General features: G+C 41.1%; 2 protein-coding genes across 5 annotated transcripts in view; one reads left to right on the top strand and one right to left on the bottom strand.

Annotated features, from left to right (window-relative positions):
* LOC136018300 (contactin-4) overlaps positions 1 to 3,853 on the top strand; it is a 336,419-nt gene extending 332,566 nt beyond the window's left edge. For all 4 annotated transcript variants that reach the window (XM_065687395.1, XM_065687396.1, XM_065687393.1 and 1 more), the window contains 2 exons: positions 723 to 891; positions 2,015 to 3,853. In XM_065687395.1, coding sequence (XP_065543467.1) covers positions 723 to 891; positions 2,015 to 2,115 — 270 coding nt within the window. In that variant the 3' untranslated portion in view covers positions 2,116 to 3,853. The remainder of the gene's footprint in view (positions 1 to 722; positions 892 to 2,014) is intronic.
* Positions 3,854 to 5,724: 1,871 nt separating this feature from the next.
* IL5RA (interleukin 5 receptor subunit alpha) lies at positions 5,725 to 20,287 on the bottom strand. Its single transcript, XM_065687334.1, has 10 exons — positions 20,176 to 20,287; positions 18,685 to 18,830; positions 17,960 to 18,098; positions 17,310 to 17,442; positions 17,044 to 17,234; positions 16,044 to 16,189; positions 15,404 to 15,539; positions 12,724 to 12,820; positions 7,841 to 7,922; positions 5,725 to 6,327 (listed from the first exon to the last, which is right to left on the bottom strand). Exons 1-10 carry the CDS (start codon positions 20,285 to 20,287, stop codon positions 6,235 to 6,237), a joined length of 1,275 nt encoding a protein of 424 aa, XP_065543406.1. The 3' UTR covers positions 5,725 to 6,234.
* Between the last annotated feature and the right edge of the window lie 138 nt (positions 20,288 to 20,425).

Raw genomic sequence — 20,425 nt, 5'->3', positions numbered from 1 at the left:
TAATTCCTCGGGGTTTTTAGTTAAAACCTCAGATGAATCTCAGTAGTTTGGACCAACTTTTCACTACATATTTTAGGTTTGAAATGCAAATTAAGTTGTCAATTGAAAGAGGATAGGAGAGACTCATCACCCTGAAAAAGCAAACCCTGTCTAGTGGGTTTCTAAGAAGTCCTCTTTTAACTTACTGTTGGGATAGCACAGCCAGATTGATTTCTTTCCTGAACCATAGCAAAATGTTGCCCATTTTTCATCTTTTTACTTGGCATTTGTCACAATTTCTGATCTAAATTAGTAAAATTCCCAGATCTTAGAAGACCATTCAGAAAAAATCATTTATTCTGGGAAGCCACTTGTGGTACCGCATCAAATACCTCAATCTAGTTCCCAGAAGGAACATAATAATGAGTTTCTGACCTCTATAAATAAGCCTTGGGATTTATTTTAGCTTCATAAAGTTAAAGATTTCATGAAGGTGCTCCCCCAGGTACCCGTGCTGTTTGGTACTGCGCATCAGCATCACCCTCCTCCCAGTGTCACCTCCCCACCCCAGGCACTGTCACCGCTGTGCTGGGTCCCTAGCAAAACCCCAGCAGCCCCTCTGAGACCAGACCATGTGTCTGAGCATCAGAGGCAGGGAAAGAGCAGCAGCAGATCTGGACGACCTTGGGGCAACGGCCATCTCTGCCATTTCTGCCTCCTTTTCTCTCTCCCCTTTGCTGCAGGTTTTGTACAGGTGGAACAGGCAGAGCAGCACATCTGTAATAGAAACGAATAAAACCTCCGTAGAGCTCTCGCTGCCATTCGATGAGGACTACATCATCGAGATAAAGCCGATCAGCGATGGGGGTGACGGCAGCAGCAGTGAACAAATCCGAATTCCAAAGATATCAAGTAAGGATGGGAGGAACCAGGGTCCTGCATGGGCGCTCCGGGATCCCCACCCACTCTGCCCCTGCTGTTGGGGCAGACCTGCTTCACCCCGTCACTGTTCTCACCTAGAAGCAGGATGAAGCAGAGCAGGGCCAGGCTGTAAGTCTGGCCATTTCCCAGGCAGGGAGCTGAAACCCAGACTTACCTGGGACCAGTCATCACTCTGGCCCACGTTTCTGATTTCATATTGAATCAAGATTAAACCGTAAGAAATGCCATCATAAGTAGTTATATTTGTATTTAAGATTTCTAGACACTTTTCACTCTCTTACTTCCCTACTCGTATATATGTAGAATATATTGTTTCACTGCAATTCACTGTAACAAAATTTCAAATGCAGTGTATAGAGGTTTTAAATTTATAAGGCTACTGTATAGCCGTATTCCATTGTGTGTTGGATACATAAATATGTATTTAGGGAAATGAGGTTGTGTAGAAGAACAAACAGGCAAGAGAGTATTTTATTACACAACATTGCTTTTGCAAAATCTCCATGTCCCATCTTCCATTAATAATGCCACAGTTTATAAGCTGCATTAAATCAGGAGTCTCTGCAATGCAGGAATATGGCATTAAAATTACAGCAATGTAAAAAACCCTGGGTGAGATCAGAACTCTCTCCACCATGGTTGTACACTGTGGCTATATAAACCATACAGAGGAATTTAATCAGCAGACACAGGAGAGCGTAGGAGAGGAGGAACACATGCCAGTTCTTATTTGGCTCAGCACAGTGGGCACAGGTACACAGCTCCTCCGGGATGTGGATTGCACCAGGCTGGTGCCATAAGGAACAGCTTGAATGTAGAAGAATTGTAAGAAAAATAAAATAATAAGTAAACAGGCCCTGAAGTAATACAATTGTGAGAGTAGCCTCGACATAACAGCAGCAGGAATCTGAGTTCAATGGAAAACTCAGTTAGAGAGGTGAAGTGCAGTGAAAAGGAGGTTATGTGGGGTCTGACCTCCCAGCCACCACCACGCTTCCTTGGAGGAGCCAGAATTAATCTCTTGGGTTTGGAGTTAATGAGGGCTGCTCTTGTCACCCCTGGCTCATTTTCTCCCCCTCTCTCTTTTGCTCAGATGCATACGCAAGAGGATCTGGCTCATCCACCTCCAATGCCTGTACCCTGTCAGCCATCAGCACGATAATGATATCGCTCACAGCTCGCTCCAGTTTATGACAAAAATCACATAAAGGACTTCTCGTTTATAATATAAGCAACATTTAGCTAGTTGTTTTGAAGACACCCAGTACTAAGTAATATTGTGGTTTGAGTACATCTTACTACTGGAAAAATGTTTATGCTTCTTTAGGAATGGCATTATACAGTACTTCCTCAAAGCAAATATAGCTTTGTCTGAAGTTTCCTTGGAAACTCTGCAATGCACTGAAAACATCTGTAATATGATGTTACCAAAGCAGTTTACATATGTCCTTATATGCATATTTTTTATTATATATTTAGTGTTTTATAGAATTTTTTAAAGTTAACATATGATGTAGATATTAATTTTTCCTCTGCTATAAAATGCTATGGATGACATTACCATGGAAATATTGTTTGGAATTTTTTCCTTTCTGATGGAGAGTTCAACGTTGTTCATAGTAAATTGGCTGCAACTTTACTGTACAGTTTTACAAGGCTACACAAGGCAGAACTGTTCCAGATTGGGTTTGTGATGCAGCTGTAGTTAACTGGCAGTTATGATAAGTCTTGTGTTGAATCAAGTGCTTATAACACACAAGATGTTACATTTTATTCAGAGCTCTAAGCAAGTCAAACTCTAAATAGTAAGAACACTATAACCTTGAAAAAGTACACGAAATTTGGTTGCTTGTGGACTACAGGACATGTAGCTAATATTCTGGCATTCTGCAGCAAGGGTCCATTTTACTGTCTTGAAATAGCTTTGTCTTTATCATGAGTAGCATTAAATTGGATAGGAATGAAGATACTTCAAAGGTGCGATCTCTGCCTCAAGTGACAAAAAGGAACCTGAAGGAGCAAGCCAACAACATGGATCTCACCTTTGGGTGTAAAGCCAGTGAAGTCCACCTCGCTTTGGGAGATTTTATTCCAAGGAAATCAGGATACAGCAACTCCGAGATGTAAAGCTCAGGCTTGTCCAAACACGCACTGCTTTCCACGTGCATTGGAACATAACTCATCATCCTTCATATGCCACCATGTAGAAAACTCTTGGGAAGTCCGGTCTGGACCAGGAGCCTCAGAGGAGCTGTGCTATGCTTTACGGAGGTGTGGGTTGTCCATGGCAAGGTGGGATCTCTGGTAGTTCTCTCCTAAGAAGTCTGTGTTTCCTTATGAAAACTCTTCATAGGCACCTGAGGCAAAATAGAGTCACGCCGGAAAACGACAATATCCACAGCAAAATAATTCTTCTTAAGAGAAGGACCGTTTGTTACTATGGGGTAATTTTGTAAGTTCACTCAGATGGGATAATGCTAGTAAAAGGAAATGGAATTTTCTATAAAATTTTCCAGTTTAAATGCGCTGCAGTGGTATATTATTACTTTTTTTTTTTTTTCCTGATAGCTTGAATTTGCCTGTAACTTGTCTTTTTTGCTTACAAAATAATACAGTTAACTTTTAGACCTTCTAAATATATTTATTCAGTAACTCATAATCAGGATTCCACTTGTGTAAAAGTCAGGGGTGTTGACCAGAGAAATATTGTCAGTATTTCAAGCTGTGTTCCTTTCTTAGTTTGATATGGTTACTTCTATGTAAAAAGTAAAAATAAGAAAAAAGAAAAAAAATACAAAACCAAGAAAAATGGAACAAAAAAAAAGAAGCTTCTGTAGTTTTCTCCCCAGTGTAAATGATATTTATCAGTGATCTAGCAGATGTAATCTTTTTTTAAAGGTATTGGTAATAAATATTCTGTCATTTGTAAAGATACCTGTCTTCCAGGAGCATTTTTCCTCCATGTTTCATTCTGCCCAGTAACAAACTTTATCACTGCAGTAGCAAGCGCCTGCTGAGATGGTCACTGACATGAAGATACCAAAGAATTGTTGGATTAAGTCGAAACTTTGTGGAGGCAGGAAGAAAAAAATCTATTTCTAAATCTTTGGTCAAATTCTGCTTCCAAATTGACAAAAAAAAAATCTGCATGAGTGAATTTGGGGTGATAATGTCTATTGATATAGAGTCACAACCTCTCCAAACTTGTGTGGGTTGGTACTGTCAGAGTGGGGCCTTCTGCAGTTTGGGAACAAAAAGGCAAAACTGGCATTACCCTCCTGCTGATCATGGGTCTGGCCGCAGCCAGCCGGGAGCAGGGTGGGAGACAGCAGCTTCATTCAGGAGCTGACCTGGACTGCATTTGGCAGTGATAGCAGATTCTCTGGGATGTACTGAACATGCTCCCTTTCCTCTCCCACTGCCTGGAAGGACAGCAGTCAGCTCCGGGTACAATGGCTGTGAGGAGGCAGCTCTACCAGTAATTGCTTTCCTGGTCCTGCATGGTAGCTCTTTACCAAAGGTGAGAGTTCCCCCATTACACCCCTGCAAGGGGCAGCGCTGGGCTGCCAGTAAGGATGAGCAGGCTGGACCAGCAGCCTGGCAGGGAGAATGGAGATGCTCCTGCTGCTTTCCATCAGCTCAGTTTTATTTATCAGTGCGAGTATAATGCATACCTGCCAGTCTTGAAGCCCTGCCTGTCCCCAGGGGTACTCATCCCAAGGACCTGATGCGCCATTGTTGATTAGATGAACATCTGCACAGGTTTTCTCACCATAACCAGCTTGTTGCAGTTATTTGCATTGCTTTGCAGTGATGCAAATCCTTACCACAGATAACACCAAAAACCAAAAGCATGTTTTCCCCTGCCAGCTACCAGGAACGCCTTGGCTCCTGAGGCCGCTGCTGCCTTTACTAATGTTCACATGGCCAGAGGTACAGCTCAAATGCAAAATATGCTTAAATATATTGCTTTAATCTCTGCAATATCTTGCCATTAATGTGACTGAAATTATATTTAGAAATCTTATTTATCAGGCCACTTGAAGGCATGACATAAAATACATCACAGTAAATGAATTCACTTTAGTCTCATTTTTTAGGATTTTACTAATGAAATTCTGATTTTGAATTGTTAAAGCTGGGCTCCTCAAATCCATTAAAATCACAATACAGGAGAGACATCTGAGGCACAAACATTGTTCTGTTAATGAGCTACATTAATTTTGATGGAGCCATGTTATTTCACACAGATGAGAGCTGGCTCATTCATTACTTCTAGTCTGTAGTACCTAGGAACTCCATTTCCTTAGGCACTTTCCCAAACAATTTACTTGCTGGGTCAAATCTTTCTCTTTCTAATTTGTTAATGGGTTAAACATCACCACTGCCCAGCTCAAGAGGCAGGAGGTTGCTTGGAAGTAGCAGGGACTTCACAAGAAGAGGAGAGCCAGAAAGGTTGAAGCCTGAGGTTTGAGGCAGGAGGTTTATTTGGTAACTTACTCAGTGAAGGACACAAGATAAGTAAATAAACCACCAACAGAAACTGACACTGTCCAAACCCTGTTCACTGAAGATGGAAAAGCAGTGAAGAAAACCAGTACCAATACTGGGTTTGGATTTCAAAATCACCTGAAAGCCGCTGAAGCTGTGAAAGCCCAGCTCCTTGCAGCTCAGCCTCTTTAAGAGCACTGAGAAGTCCTTGGCACATTTCCTTAATTGCTGTACAGTTGAAAACTCTGCACTCCCAGGCTGTGTTTTGTTTTGTAGGTGCAATTCCGGAAGTTTTACAGTCTGTGCCTTTTTTGTTTTCTGTTTCTTTTTTTTTTCTCCCCTTCAGCTTTAATCTCTTGTGCCAGGAAGCACAATCTCTTCTTGTCCTTTTGTAGATGCTGCCAGCTCATGTCAAAGGCAAGAAGAGCCTTGGACTGAAGATGAGTGACAAGCCAGGGAGGCAGACAGCCGCTCTTTCAAAGCCCACCACTCCAGAGACATTCCCTCATTCAGAAAGGAGTGTGAGGAACACAAGTGAAGCTCTCATTTCATACTGAAGTCGGGGTCTCACAGCACCCACCAGCTTCACACAGCCAAAGGTGGGGATGCTTAAGCCCCAGGGAAACCAAGATATTAAAAATGCCTACTTTGTTGTGCAAACTGTACAAACTGGGACATTTTGTTGAGTAGCTTATCATAACACAAGGCACCTTGTGGAAGCAAGTCCTCCTGTCCTGCAGGAAGCATCGCTGCAGCAGAGGTGACATGAAGTCCACTCCAGCGACGTGCCAGAGCCACCAGCCTCACCAGCCCTGCAGACTCTCAGAAGACAGAGTCATCAAGGGCATTGCAGTAGAGATCTTCAGCAAAGCTACTGAATTCAGTCTCTGTCTCACTGGTGCAGGTACGTGCTCTCTGGAAAGCAAACGCTGCCGTTAGCTGGTGAACAGGGAGGTTGTGCTGGTTTTGTCTGGGATAGAATTAATATTCTTTGTAGTAGCTAGTATGGGCTGTGTTTTGGATCTGTGATGGAAACAGTGCTGATAACACAGGGATGTTTCAGTGATTTCTGAGTGGGGTGCACAAACAAGTGTGCAGAGATAGGGTGACTCACAGAAGGAAGCAGAAAGCAATAGCTCAGCGGGAGGCAGAGCTGCTCCTCAGGGCTAAGCACAGTTTCAAGGGCCACACTGCCATCACTGTGCAGGACTTTCGTCACGTTGTCCAGCTGTTTACACTGCAAATTGAGGAACTGAATGCCTACAGCAAACAGCTGCTGAAGGTTCACTTTCCTGGTGATCTCAGCAGAGACACCAGAGCCATGTCCTCACCTCTTCTTGCTAGTGTCACTGCCCGTGCAGCTATGGTGCCAGTAGAAAGCCTCAAGCCAGTATCACCTACCTGCGCTGAGCTAGCTCTAAATAAAGAGACAGTCAAAAACAAGGCAAAGCTGCTTTTGATAATGAGAAACAGCCTTTGCATGCTCATATATTCTAGCTGCAGTGTTACTATTTGCTATTTCTCATATTCTTATTTGTGATACCCTAAGTCATGTTACTTTACACCAGTGGTTTTAATTAAAAACAAATATTATATGATAATCTTTTAAGCCTGTTTTCCTGACCAGCCCATGGAATAAGAACAATACACAAAAAATCAAATCCTTATTCTAAGGGGACAAATTAAAATCAAGCTACTGAGAAGCACTTCCCTTGAGCAGACAATGAGGAGTTTTATCTTATCTGTAAGGCAAATGTATTTATCAGGAAGTAACAGAGAACAAAATAAGGCTTAAGATCAGCTTAACAGTAGGACCACAACATTGCCCATTGTTAGGTTTCACAAAATAAATCAGCTCTCCAGGTGTCAACCTCCAGTCCAAGGCAGAGTTATCTGCCTGGCTGTGCTCAGTGGAAGGAGCAACTGCATTTCCATACAGAAGGCAAAACCATACCCACACCATGCGCCTGAAATTCATTGCATATTAGAAAAGCACTTAACCCTTTTGTTCATTGTTAACCCTCCCCAAAACATTTCATCTACAAACAAAGCCAGCTGCAGAGCTACTGCAGACTGGGACCTGCCCTCTGCAGAAGAGGTGGCCACATAGCTAAGTGAGAACCGACCACAGCAGTTAATGATTGCAAGAACAGCCTCACAGATTGCTAAATTCAATGGCTAACTCTATGTTATAGTCAGGCTGTGCGTGTCATTACATTAACTGAATTTCCCACTTGGCATGTTTTGCACAACACATCTGACAGCGTAGTCCACATCTAGTATGGACATTAGAGATTCTAAGAGGTCAAAGGCTTTAACTGAGCAGTCACGGTCTACACGGTCCCAGCCTTCCAGGGAAAGAGTGGCACACAAACACAGCATTCCTGGTAGTAAAAAAGAAAAAAGAGTGACTAAATTGTTATTTTACCTCATAGTTGTTTGGGAAGGGGTCTCTGAATTTGTTGCTGGGTGTTGGAATTGGTGGAAAGAGTTTACTCCATACGTGGTTTCTGCAAAAAACAGTAATGATGTGAAAGAATTGCTTTTTCTGATGCATGACATATCCAACAAGCAGCATATGTTTAGCCCCATGAGAAGGCTTGTTCCTTCTCACCACCAGCCCTCCTGCCTGCCTTGCAGTCAGTCATCAGCATCTGATGGCAGCAGCAGGTTCAGAAGGGGTCAAAGTAATGGATAATGATCCACCAGCAGAAACCCTGAGGACTGGGCAGGTGTGCTGTTCCTCACAGGACACTTCTGGACCCTGGGGACATGCAGATGACAAAGATGAGGCAAGATAAGTCTCTCCTCCCATCAGCCTCTCCCATCACAGCTGCAGCCAAAAGCCAGGATGTCTGATCCACAGGGCACTGCCATGTTTTTTACCAGCCAGCAACAGGTCTGTCTTGGAGAGAAATTAATTACTCTGATCTGCATGTTCATGCTCATGTTCTTCCCAAGGGCTGCGTTGCCATGTATCTTGTTTGGACAGTCAAGACAGGCTGCCTCTTGCTCAGCCTTTGGTTTCTAGACATAATCTGCCTGTGTCTGGTGGTAGGAGGGCAACTGCAAATAACGGTGTGCCGAGAGAACAAGGAGGAGGCAAGGAATGGGATCAGAGATGACTGACAATAAATGGTTCTGCCTAGTGGTGTAATAATTCATCTTGCTAACACCCTTTGAGATACTCCTTCCCTGCCTGACATGCTTTAGTCTGGCTCAAGCATCCAGGCATATGTATTTTTGTGATAGTAAGTACTGCAGAATGAACTTTTTCATGTCTTTGATATATTCCAGAGTACAGATTTTACATTTCAGTTGCCAAAAACATTCACTATCTCTACTTCTGGATAGCATGATATCTAAATAGCACCAGATTTTAACGGGAACTTGTAGTGAGTGGAGATTATATTTCATCCATGAAGCAGAGATGTGGCCAAGGTGTGGAGCTCTATCTGTTGGGACCAGGGACAGACCACAGAATGGTTTGGGTTGGAAGGGACCTTAAAGATCACTCAGTTCAAACCCGCTGCTATGGGCAAGGACACTCTTCACTAAACCAGGCTGCTCAAAGCCCCGTATACCTGGTTTATTTTGTAACAACTCTCCTGACTGATGTCTGGTTATTTCAATGCTTATGGTCTTACAACTATTCTTCCTTCAAAAGCTGAGTTCTGTCAAGCCTTTTTTACCCTATTATTCCTCCTCACCAGGGAAGTGAGGAGAAATAATATTTTCTTACTATCAGTTTGGAGCTAAACCTTCCTGTCTGAGATGCTGCTGCCCTGAAGGAGACATTAATGCTTAATTTTTAGGTGAAGGAAGGGCCATACCACTGCTCACACAACAGACATGACCAAGCAAGCTACAGGATGTGTCTCCATTTCTGCACGAGTTTGTGACTCAGGTGTACAGCCAGAAATGGGAATATGGGGAGGAAAAGCAGGTGTGAGTTGTTTCTAGGAGACATTTGCATCCCTTTTGTTGAAATGCTGAACGCAGTCCAACCATTGCTGGCTGCAGAAGACGAGTCAGGCTGTGCAGTCACTGGCAGCAGACTGGGACAGTAAGGTGGCTGCTGGTATGACTCAGGATATCTACTCTTCACAGCTTTCCTGCTAAGGGTTGGTCTTTCTGATCGTAGCTTTGCAAGCACTGTTGTCTTCACAGCTCCTGCCCAAGATTGGGTCTCCCAAGCCTCTCAGAGGTAAGGCCGTGGAGGCCACATGATTTCACCTTATTTCAGCTCTGAGTGTGATTTTGATGTGAGGACACATCAAATTTTGCTTTTGTTGTGTAGGGCAACCAACAAGATTTGGGGTTTTTGGAATTGTCATGTTTCTAGTTATGCTGTTTGTCAATAGAAGATTTTGATGGAGCCATATCAAAATTATTTATTGCGCCAGCAAAATGCATAAGTTATACTTTGCTTCTGCAATAGAAACACTTAGGGAGGGGTGCACAAATGCCCAACAGAAATGAAGCAGGACACTCGTGTTCGTGAGGGCTGCTTGCCCCTCCATTGCAAGAGTCTTTGCAGCGAGGTGTTGGTGGGATGGTGACAGTGGTGCCCTTAGAATGGTCCTGTTCTTTTTTGTAGGACACTAAAAAGTTGGAGTTATGTGATTAAATATCTTGTCTCAAAATGCATTCCAGGTAACTCTGGTTGTCTCTTCACAGGTTAGAGCACGGCCCTTTCCATTAGCACTATTTGGACCTTCAGGATTTGGAAACACCCCACAGGACCCTTATGCCTCAACTGAATGTTTCAAGCCTCCAGTTTCTGTGCTGTATCTCTCTGAAATCTGCCACCTTTCCCACAGGCTGTGACGTGAAAAGGCCAAAGAGAAGCAGGTAGGAGAACAGGTTCTTCTTTTTCCTTTTCTAACCGCTACAATGAGATTGATAAAACATTTGTTTCCACAGGACATCAGAGTGCCTTTTCTAGTATCTTGCCTCCTCTAAGATTCCCATGACATTTTCCAAATGATTTCCCATAGCGGGTGGCTGCTGGCTGCTGGATGTGGGCTGCAGAAGAGAGAGGGGACCTGGTGGAGGTCAGGATGACCACATTGATTTCAGGTTATGCAGGGCTACTGACTGTCCTCACGTCAATTAAGTGGAGAGCAGCTGGGAGCAAGTTATTAACTACATCCTCCTGTAGGCTCACTTCCAGTAGAAAATGGTATTCCAAGGCACAGCCTAAGGAAGTACAGATGACGTTCATTCATAAAGACAGAGGTCAAACCAGGAAAACATTCAGTTATGCTTTTTATCAAGACAGTAACCCCCTCAGCTACTGCAAGGAAGTGAATGGAAAAGACTATCCAAACAGTCCTAAATGGCTACCTTGCTTTGTAGCATTTCTTCCAAATAGTGTTCTGTATGTCTGATGCCTGCAATCACCAGGAAGTACAAAGAGAAATTTATAGAACTCTTTGCTATAATGGAATTACTTATAATGGCTTTAAATTGTATAAAATTTGAAATTATTCTGTGCTTGAATTGCATGGTGCACTTTATGAATTTTCAAAAGCAGTAAAAACTGAGAGTACCAATGAAACTGTGATCTAGGGAACCTGTTCTATTTTTCTTTTATAAATATCTGCAGATAAACCAAATGAGCAGGCTAAGCACCGTGTTTCATCTTACATTTCCCATCTTCTCCCAGGGCAGGCTGAGGTATTAGAGAAGTGGCAAGGACTCTGAGCAAGAAGCATCTTGAAGTGGAGTAAAGCTAGCAACTTCAGGAAATTTAGTGCAGCAGGCAGATAAAATGTTAATCACACTGGGCAAAGATGAAATGTCATAAGCTTTTGGGTGCTAGGGAATTATACACAAGCCAGGCAGAGAGAAACTCTTAGAAGTAACCAGTCAAGCAGCTGGACCTTGAAAAGCCATCTTAAATTTGCCTAATGTATTAAAGTTCATGAAATGTGTTAGTGCAGCATATTCAAGCTGGTCCTTGAGCAGAAGTCTTCCCCAGTACCTATTTCTCTCCCTGTTTCTGTTTCAGGAACTCTGCAGGGGAAAACTGCTTAACATCCAAATACTTGCAGTACTCCACAGGAAAACATGGAGTAGTATGACTGCTACTAACTGGTGTTGGAACTAACTGGTATTGGTGTTTTGCTGTCCCAAAGAGAGAGAAGAGAGCTGACAAAGATGATACCGGAGCAGTGAAGGACCTACAGCTATACGGACAGGTCAATCTATAAAAGAATCAGTGATGTGAGTAAGAGTGGTTTGGAGATTTCCACCAATGCATCAGGGCTGCATAGCTGGGAGTAAGTGTGTATGACTCACAACATGAACAAACTCTCTGGGGAGTTAATCTGTCTTGTTCCAAAAATGATGGCTTATTGAGACTTGCTATGCTAATTAAATTGACCTAAGAACAGGTTATCATAGACAACAGACATTTGAGGGAGAGTTAATAGTAGCTATTCTAATGTAACATTCCTGTAGACAAGACCTTTATGTGATAAAGGAAATGTGGTATGGAAAGGAAAATAGCCAAGAGCACATCAAGATGACCAATAAATTAAAAGGCGTTAAAGAAATTAATAAGAAATTAGCAGAGTCAAGGACAGCACTTTCAGTACTGGGAGCTGTATTTACTGTGGACTGGTAATTGCTGCTTGTTGCATGTTTCACGGGAGAAGCTTGTAATTAGATTCATTCCTTAATTCATTTGATTTGACTAGTCACAGCTACAGAAATCCAAAGGATATCTGGTTTCTTCACAGCCCATTTTGAGAAGTTTGGCCACATGACATCTGTTTTTACTGCAAGGCACCCATAGCCTCTGTAGTCATTAAAAATAAACTAAACAAATAATTCAAAACCACAAAGCAACCAATAGTTTAATGCACTTGCTCCTGTTAAAGGTCAGGAGGAGCTGCAAGCACAAAAGCACTTAATTTTTACCTCTTCAGAGCATCTACTCCTTGACGTCAGCTGAAATTCAGACCCCATGCCCAGAGCACATCTGCGCGCTGAGCTAGACAAGACTAAGAAAACACTGCTCTGTACATTTTAGCCATGAAAGATGCAGAAATGGGAAATCATTGACCCAACCAGATCCATTTAAGTGAATAAATGAGATCAGGACAAATAGATTTTTAACAAATTCACCTCAATCAGTATATGGTTTTGTTGTTGAAGATTAAATCGAATAACTCTGATACTCCACCAATGTTATTGAATATTATTATTGAATATGAATTGAAGGTGGTAACATCCGCACACACTTGTAAAGCACCTAGTGCTTAGTTATTCGGTAATTAAACACAAGACGATGATACTTACGTTTTGCATATTATAGCAATAAGCAGGAACGTGCAGCATGTGGACACACAAAGCACAGCAAGAATCCAGACTGTGGAACTCTCCAGTTTGTTTTGCCCTGAATTTCAAAGGAAAAAAAAAATATTTTAGTGCAGATTATTTTAAGCACACTCTTACAAAATATTTCATCAGCTGTTTTATGTGATTATATTCAGATCACAAATTAACATGCAATCAGTGAAGACCTGCTATCTGGAATTAGAAATAAAAGGCAGACGTCACAAACAATTTCCATTAAACTGACTTTCTAGTTTCAACAATACATTTATTTCACTTTGACATGAAGGAAAAAAAAAGCCAAGAAGCATGAGCAGTGAGGCCCACCAGAAGGTCGATACAGTCCATTAGCTGCTGTCCCAAGACACACAATACCATGGAGTGAGTACTCAACTGGTACTCCACAAAGACACTGTTTGTTAATAATCTCAGGCACAAACTATTTGTTTTCCATTAAACCATTATTCAGTTTCTGTTAATCCTTTCTAGCCAGGAACTGTATTTCTCTAGCTTCCTAAACTTGCCTGTAAAGAAGACAATGAACACCCTATGCTCCTTGAGAGCTGGTTGCTGATACGTTTTCTCAGGGAGAAATTCTCTACTGTGTCTGCCTGTGAGCAGACACAGATATTTCTATCAAGGTCAGTGTTTCTGTTTTAAAAAGGCATTGCTCAGTGGCCAGAGCCATTATTCGGTGCCACATTATGCAATACAACCAAAACATTTACATTGAAGTGCATTTCCAAAAGGCTGCCGAGTTATATGATAACTACCTCTTGTATGCATCAAGGTGTCAGCACTGCCATTACTGGGTAATTGAAAGGACATAAATCAGCCAGCAGAAGGAGTGTTGGGTTTACTGCTGCTGTAGACAAAACAATATTCAATTGTGGACAGATTTGTCTCTGAGAAATGAGCAGCTGAGCCTGCTGTCTCTTCTGATGGTTGTGGTTGCACAGCAGTCCAGAGAGCAGCGTGTGGATGACACTACGAGCAGGCCTGTGTGATCCATCCTGCACTTCCACAGTACCCTGATGGGGCACACAGTCAACCTTCAACCTTGTAATTAAAAACAGGTTAGGGTGGTTTATTTTGTCTTCAGGGTTACCACTTTTCTTTCTAGAAAATGAGATTTAGGATGTAATTGTCAATGAGTTGTGCTTTGTGTAAGTCTGGGGCAGCAAACTGTGCAAAGTGGTTAAGTCCATAAACCAATTTTAAGCTATCCAGCATGACAGGTGGGAAAAGTATCAATTTTCCAAACCAAAAATAGAAGGGTCCTAAGTCTTTTCTATCTTATGTCATCAGTTAGCAATGGCCTCGGAAAGGTATGGTCAGGCAATGCTCACTGCAACTCAGAGTGTGAAAGAATTGCAGACACTGCACTGTGGCTCTGGAGACCTGCCCAGCATGCTTCTCCTGGGGCTTCTCTAGGAGACGTACTCACAAGAAGCCTCTAAAAACCCCTTTCTGTAAGAGAAAACCGTCCCACTCACTCATCCGCACTGATTTTTTCTTATCTAGCTTTGTTCGACTGCAATGGTTCTGAGACAGCTGGTATCGAGGTGCAATTCTACAACACCCACTTTGGCAGCATGTGTCTACATTTCCCAGGGTTTGATTGCCGAGGCCTGAGTGAAGGATTCAGAATTGTGCTTCAGTTTTTAGCGAAGCTACAGGATGCAGAGTCTAGGCCAGTGTTTTTCTCAGGATACGGACTCAGAAGAGGTCTGCTGGTCTTAAAGTTAGTCTCATCAAAATACTTCCCAGATAGATGCATAAGGCCAATAAACAGGCCCAGTTTTCCTAATTAATGAGATGTTTGGTCAGCCCCCTGCCCCTGCCCTGGGTCAGTGGTCAGGTTGCTGAGCCTCTCTTCCCAAGGGCTTGTCAGTGCCATGGAGCCAGGTGGGAAGGTCAAGGGGATATGTTAGAGTAAGGAGGCAAAACACCGGCAGCTTTGCATTCACTAGCAAGTAGATATGAGGGAAAATTACAGTCAACAGCAGAGCATAAGGGACTTTTTTTTTTAAGTGAAAACCAGGAAATTAAGAAACTCAAAAGATAAGAGCAAAGGAGGATGTCTAAGAAAAAACAGTTGATAGTGTGTCTTGATAAGGAAACTGTTATTTCCAGAAAAACATGTTCAGCAAGCAGGAAATACAGAACAAAGTGGAGCAAATGATCATGCTCCTAAGATGCTAAAACCATGCTCCTTTTTTCCCCCAACATTTAAGAATTCAGATAGCTCCAGTACAGTAGTTGTTGACATGATCACTCATACTAACTTCCAGCATGAACATCAAGATGCATGCCAGGGAAATGCATGTAAAAACTAAAGAAGTAATTCATCTAAAAGACCTTATCTAGAATTTAAGACTTACTTAAGCTAGTTTAAAGCAGTCTCTGAAAACATAAGCATGTAAAACCGAAACAGTCTAAAAAGTCCTCCATACATCCAAAAGGGGAGTTTTTTTTTCTTTAATGGAACACAAATTTAACTCCCCTTGGATTTCACAAGTCAGTTTCTTCAAATACTTATTCTCCTGGCTTCTATTAAATTTAGTTGGCGGTATGCAGGCTCATGATTAGGCAGCATTTGCTGTAATAATATTCACTAAAGACAGAAACATGTCATTCTTACCAACATAAATAATTTCACTCCAATCACTCCAAAACCCTCTTGTACAACATATGTGATGATTAGCTCTTATTTGTATGGAATACCTGCTGGTAACATCAATCCGTAATCTGAATTCATTCACAGGTATTTTCAGTATCTGTTAGGAAAACAATATCATACTGTTACAGATTACTTCAGACTAAGCAAATCAGAAAACAAACTTTCATCGTGTTTATCTTTCTATTTTGTTTAAACTCTTTTGCTAGATTAACTGAGCATCTGTCGTTGCTTTTGCAATAAGAAGGTGTGATTTCTCTCATAATACACTAATATTTCAGGGTAAATTCTTGAGAGATACCTCATTTTGCATTCTTCCTTAAGATACTTCATGCTGAATTTTCACTATTGTCCATTCTCTTACTGTTCTGAACCCAGATGCATAAAACTGAGTAACTCCAAATTTTGTCCTGCTTTCCTAAGTCTCTTGGGGGATAGTTTGTGGGAGAAGAGGGAAAACATGAAAATTTACAAGACTTTGTAACACATCCACGAATACAAAGACTTTTTGACCAGGTTGCGTAAAGGCAAATTCTAGCTATATAAGACAGTCAGCTCAGAGAGAGAATGCTATGTAACACTCGGGCATCAGAGAAGCAATTACCTGCTTGTTACCTGACTTCAAGTTGAAGAGGTAAAATTCATATTCAAAGCATTCTTTAGGGAAAGGAGAAATTGGCTTCTCCCATGTAGCCAGGAGATCATTTTGCTCTAAGAATACAGTGACATTTCTGGGAACATTCACTTTCTCTATAAAAAGAAAACTGTACTGGTAAGTTATTTATTTAGAGCCAAGTTTAAATGCTAGCAACTGGAGCATTTTACAACCTGATAAGTGTTTCCAAGTAGGACCTATAATCCTTGAATTTATTTTACCTTTTGGACAGAGAAGATAAGGATTTAGGAGGAATAACTACATTGCAGAAAGCAGTTAAGAGAAAGCAGTTTTTAAAATCCATTTAGAAGTTTTGGGAAGCTAGATTACTGGTGGGGGAGAGAATTTATTAAATTACTTTTCACAAAAGCATTAAATTAATGATAGAACAGTTAGAAAAACTTAAAAGATGCAACTAGGCAAGTTATTGAAAACTGAAACAAATTCAAAGCAATGCATCAGCAGCTATTAGGGGGATGATTTCTAAGAAGAAAGTATGCCAATTGTTTTATCTTAATGAAGCCATGAAAAGGAGAAATCTTATCTGTTAACAAAAATGTGAAAGGCATAGAACTAATGAAGGAAAAGAAATTATTTGGGTAGATGAAAGATGACGGGAGAGTCACGGCTGATACTACCTTTCATTCAACACTATCGCCTTTTTTTAAAAGGACATGGTTATCTTCAGCACCATATGTCTTTTTCCTTTTAAAGAATGACTGTGAAATAAAAGGTAGTAAAAACTGTACTTGAAGGTAAAATCAAACTTAGTTATAACCATCCATTTCTGTCTTATAATCTCTTAGAATTTCATTAAGATGTCTACGCAATGCCAGCACATATTCTCCCCTGCATCAAGAATCATCCAATCCAGAAATATTATCACAAAGATCTTTTCAGAATCCTGCTAGACATTTTCAAGTATTTTTTTAAATGTATTTTTACTCACCAATAGCATTTTGGTTAAACAGCTGCTGAAAAGGCTTGATTGCAGCATATTTGCTAGAACCGTTAATGTGTATTACAATGAGATTATCAACCTCTTCGGGATCAATATGAGTCACTGAAAATCTGCACTCAGTATTCCTGTTCCACTTGTCTTTTATATAATCTTGACACTCTTCAGTATACATCTCATACCTGAATTAAAATACTTGTCAGGCGTGATGGTCTTAAATAAATTAATCACTGACTTAGATAGGAGAAAACACCAACCTGTAAAATAGGAAGTACTTGGTATCTTCTGGTGCTTCTTGGCCAGGAAGCCAAGTGCAATGGAGAGAAACGGTACTAGAAATGCTGATGCGAGTAACACAGGACAAATTGGTGACAGATGTCTCTGGAGCACCTACAGCATCAAGGAATTGTAAAGCAGTAAGAAAAATCTTACTACAAAAGTCGTAAGAAATTCATTTTGCTAAAACACTTTGACTACAGCCTTTGGTCCATTATTCCTATGTCTATTGTATCCAGTTCTCTTCCTTATCACACAGGTCTGTCAGTTATGGATGGATGAAGATTCCCAAACAGTAAAGCTGTACCACACAACGCCATTACATATTTCATGTGCATCAAGGCAATATGGTCTTTTAAAATCCTAGAGTGTATGAAAGTAGGTTATGTTAACCTCAGCAAGGAATTAATATAAAATTTTATATGGGTTATCCATGTTCTGCACCTCCAGATTGTACTCCAGGCTCCATAGCAGTAGATAAAGGCCTAGCCTAAATAATTTTGTAAGATCAGTGTGGCAGGCAGAAGGGGAAATGCTGTATTTTTCAAGTATTAAACCTGTCATTTTTGATGTCTAATCCACAGACTGGGGCAGAATAAAAAATTCAGACCTCCCCTGCATTTCTTCTTACCTGGTGGAGGCGAGAGATTTTCCTTCACCCAGTCACTTCTCATCTGAAGGTCATTATGGAGAAGTAACGTCCGAATGTGTGCTGAGAAACCGTTGTGAAGTGCAGCTGTTCGGATACTGTAAGTCTTCTTTGTATCATACTTGAAATATCAAATAAGCATCACATGTGATGGAAGCCAAATTAAGGGACCTGTAAAGACTCATCTGGACTTTGCAAAGAGGCAAACCAGCCAGCTACTTTGGCTGGTTACGTTAAGTGCGTACAGCTAGAGAGTACAAATAATCCACACAAGTGTCTAAAGTTTCTCATTTCAGACAGCAGGAACCTTATCTTACCAAAATTTGTTAATGGCATACAGCTGTGATGAAACATGATCTGACATTTTAATGATACCCTGGCATTAATGTGAATTAAGTGAGCTGACTTGAACAGGGAGCACTATCACTTAAAACCTGTATCCATCTTTCCCCCAAGATAAACGCTGCAGACTCAGACTGACAATACCCAGGCTAAGCCTTGTCCCAGCAGAGCTATACTGTAAGCATAGCTGAAAGGGAATCTCTCCAATGCTCAAAGTATATATTTATGATATAAGAGAATAAATGATTTGATATCCTAATTATTCAAGAGACACATCACGTGTACTGAACCCAGGTTTGGTGCAATATGTTTAACTCAACATGAATTTTACCTTCTTAGGATAGTGGACATATTTTTTATCTTACCTCTTCAGGCACTGGGCTTAGGATTTTCACATCATATCTAATAGTGTAGTTTTTTTGTTCTTGATTAGGGTTTGGTTTCCACTGTAAAAGTACTTGTGCTAATGCAGAGACTGTAAGGGTGAAGTTAACAGGTGGGAAAACCTGAACTGTAAGGGAGAAAAGTATTCATTACATAGTAATCCGGTGAATTGTTTAGAATAAGGGCTTTACAAGCAGTAAGCAATACAAGCTTATAATACAAGCTAATGATTTCATTTCAATATTATATTCTCTCAACACCTTCTTATAAAAAGTTTCTAATGTTTGAAAAATACCTTTAAATAACAACCAAAACTTTATCAAATAAGAGTTTACTCAAAATTTAGCTTAAAAATTATTTTTTGTAACAGTTTCAACTTGAAACTCACAATTGGTTTGTGAATTAGGTGTAGGTTTTTCAACTTGATCCTCATATCCACATAGACATGAGGCATCTGTACTGAAACGGGGCTGATAGAGGGATCAATTGTACGAACAATTCTCACCTACATAAGCTTGCAGAAGACCATAACATGGGGGCTTTCTAAGAGAAAGCTGATGGCCACAAGAAATTATATGTGAGATAAGAAACAACATTATAAACAGAGGAATTAAGCATAAATGGAAGAAAACATAGAAAGATGGGAATGATAATTTAAAATGACAGGGCAAGAGGGATTCCTGGAGCGCATATGGAAATGAGGAAGATCTCATGCTGGGGGAATTTGTTAGCATATAAATAGCAAGGCAATGAAAAAATCAATCTCCTCCCCTCCATTTCTAGACTTCTTCAGAGCCTGCCCTCTCTTAATTGCCATCTCCAATGCAGCTAAAGGACATCAATCCCCACTTTTCCCATGGTTTCAACCTTTGATGCTCACTAGTTCCATTTTCAAGCATGTGCCTTGCACTAGGAAAACTGCCTCATAGAGGCTCAGAAAACCCCCTCAGAAAACCCCAACACAAACCACACTGAACTGCTTCCCTTAAAATGCTCCTTTTTTTCAGATGCCCAGAAAAAACATCCCCATTAAGGCTGTTGATACACCACGATTATGCCAGAAATTCTTTGTGTCACCAGATTTCTGCAACAAACTGCAGTTTTGTTCCTGGAGGTAAAATTGCTATCTGGAATAATGCCTTTGCCCTGGCTGGATTAAATTGTTGAATAAACCAGGCCAGGAACTACTGTCTAGCCTAGAGGCCAAGTGCCATGACACAAGTTTTATCTACGTGCCTCATGGTTCTTCTCTCTCAAAGTAAAACAGTCCTCAGGCACTATCTGGGAGCAATTTAACAGACAGAGTAAACTGTCCCAGGAAGCACGTTAACACAGCACACTCATCTGTGGCCCTGTACTCATATGGCATGCCATGGACTGTTTTAGTCATGTGTAGAAGAGTGCATCTGATCAACAGGTAGAGGAGCCCACCGCTGCTAAAGCTACACACTGGTAGAAGGAAAATGCCTTACCTCCTGCAGCCTGAGGTATGTTTGGCTGAATGAAGTTTGCTGTCCAAAGGAGGATCACAAAAACTTTCATCGTGCTGGCCATGATCTTTAAACGGTATATGAGAACAGCCATGTACCAGTACATGGATCTGTCACCATCTTAAAGAGGCTGATACCTAAAAAAGAACACAATCCCAATAGTTATGCACACAAACCACGGAGCATGGTATACCCACATGATCAAAGGAATTAAACTGCTACATTGCAAGGG

This window comes from Lathamus discolor, chromosome 7 (assembly GCF_037157495.1).
Source record: "Lathamus discolor isolate bLatDis1 chromosome 7, bLatDis1.hap1, whole genome shotgun sequence".
Taxonomy (NCBI): domain Eukaryota; kingdom Metazoa; phylum Chordata; class Aves; order Psittaciformes; family Psittacidae; genus Lathamus; species Lathamus discolor.
The sequence above is the reverse complement of the archived record's forward strand: the minus strand, read 5'-3'. Positions and strand labels throughout refer to the sequence as shown.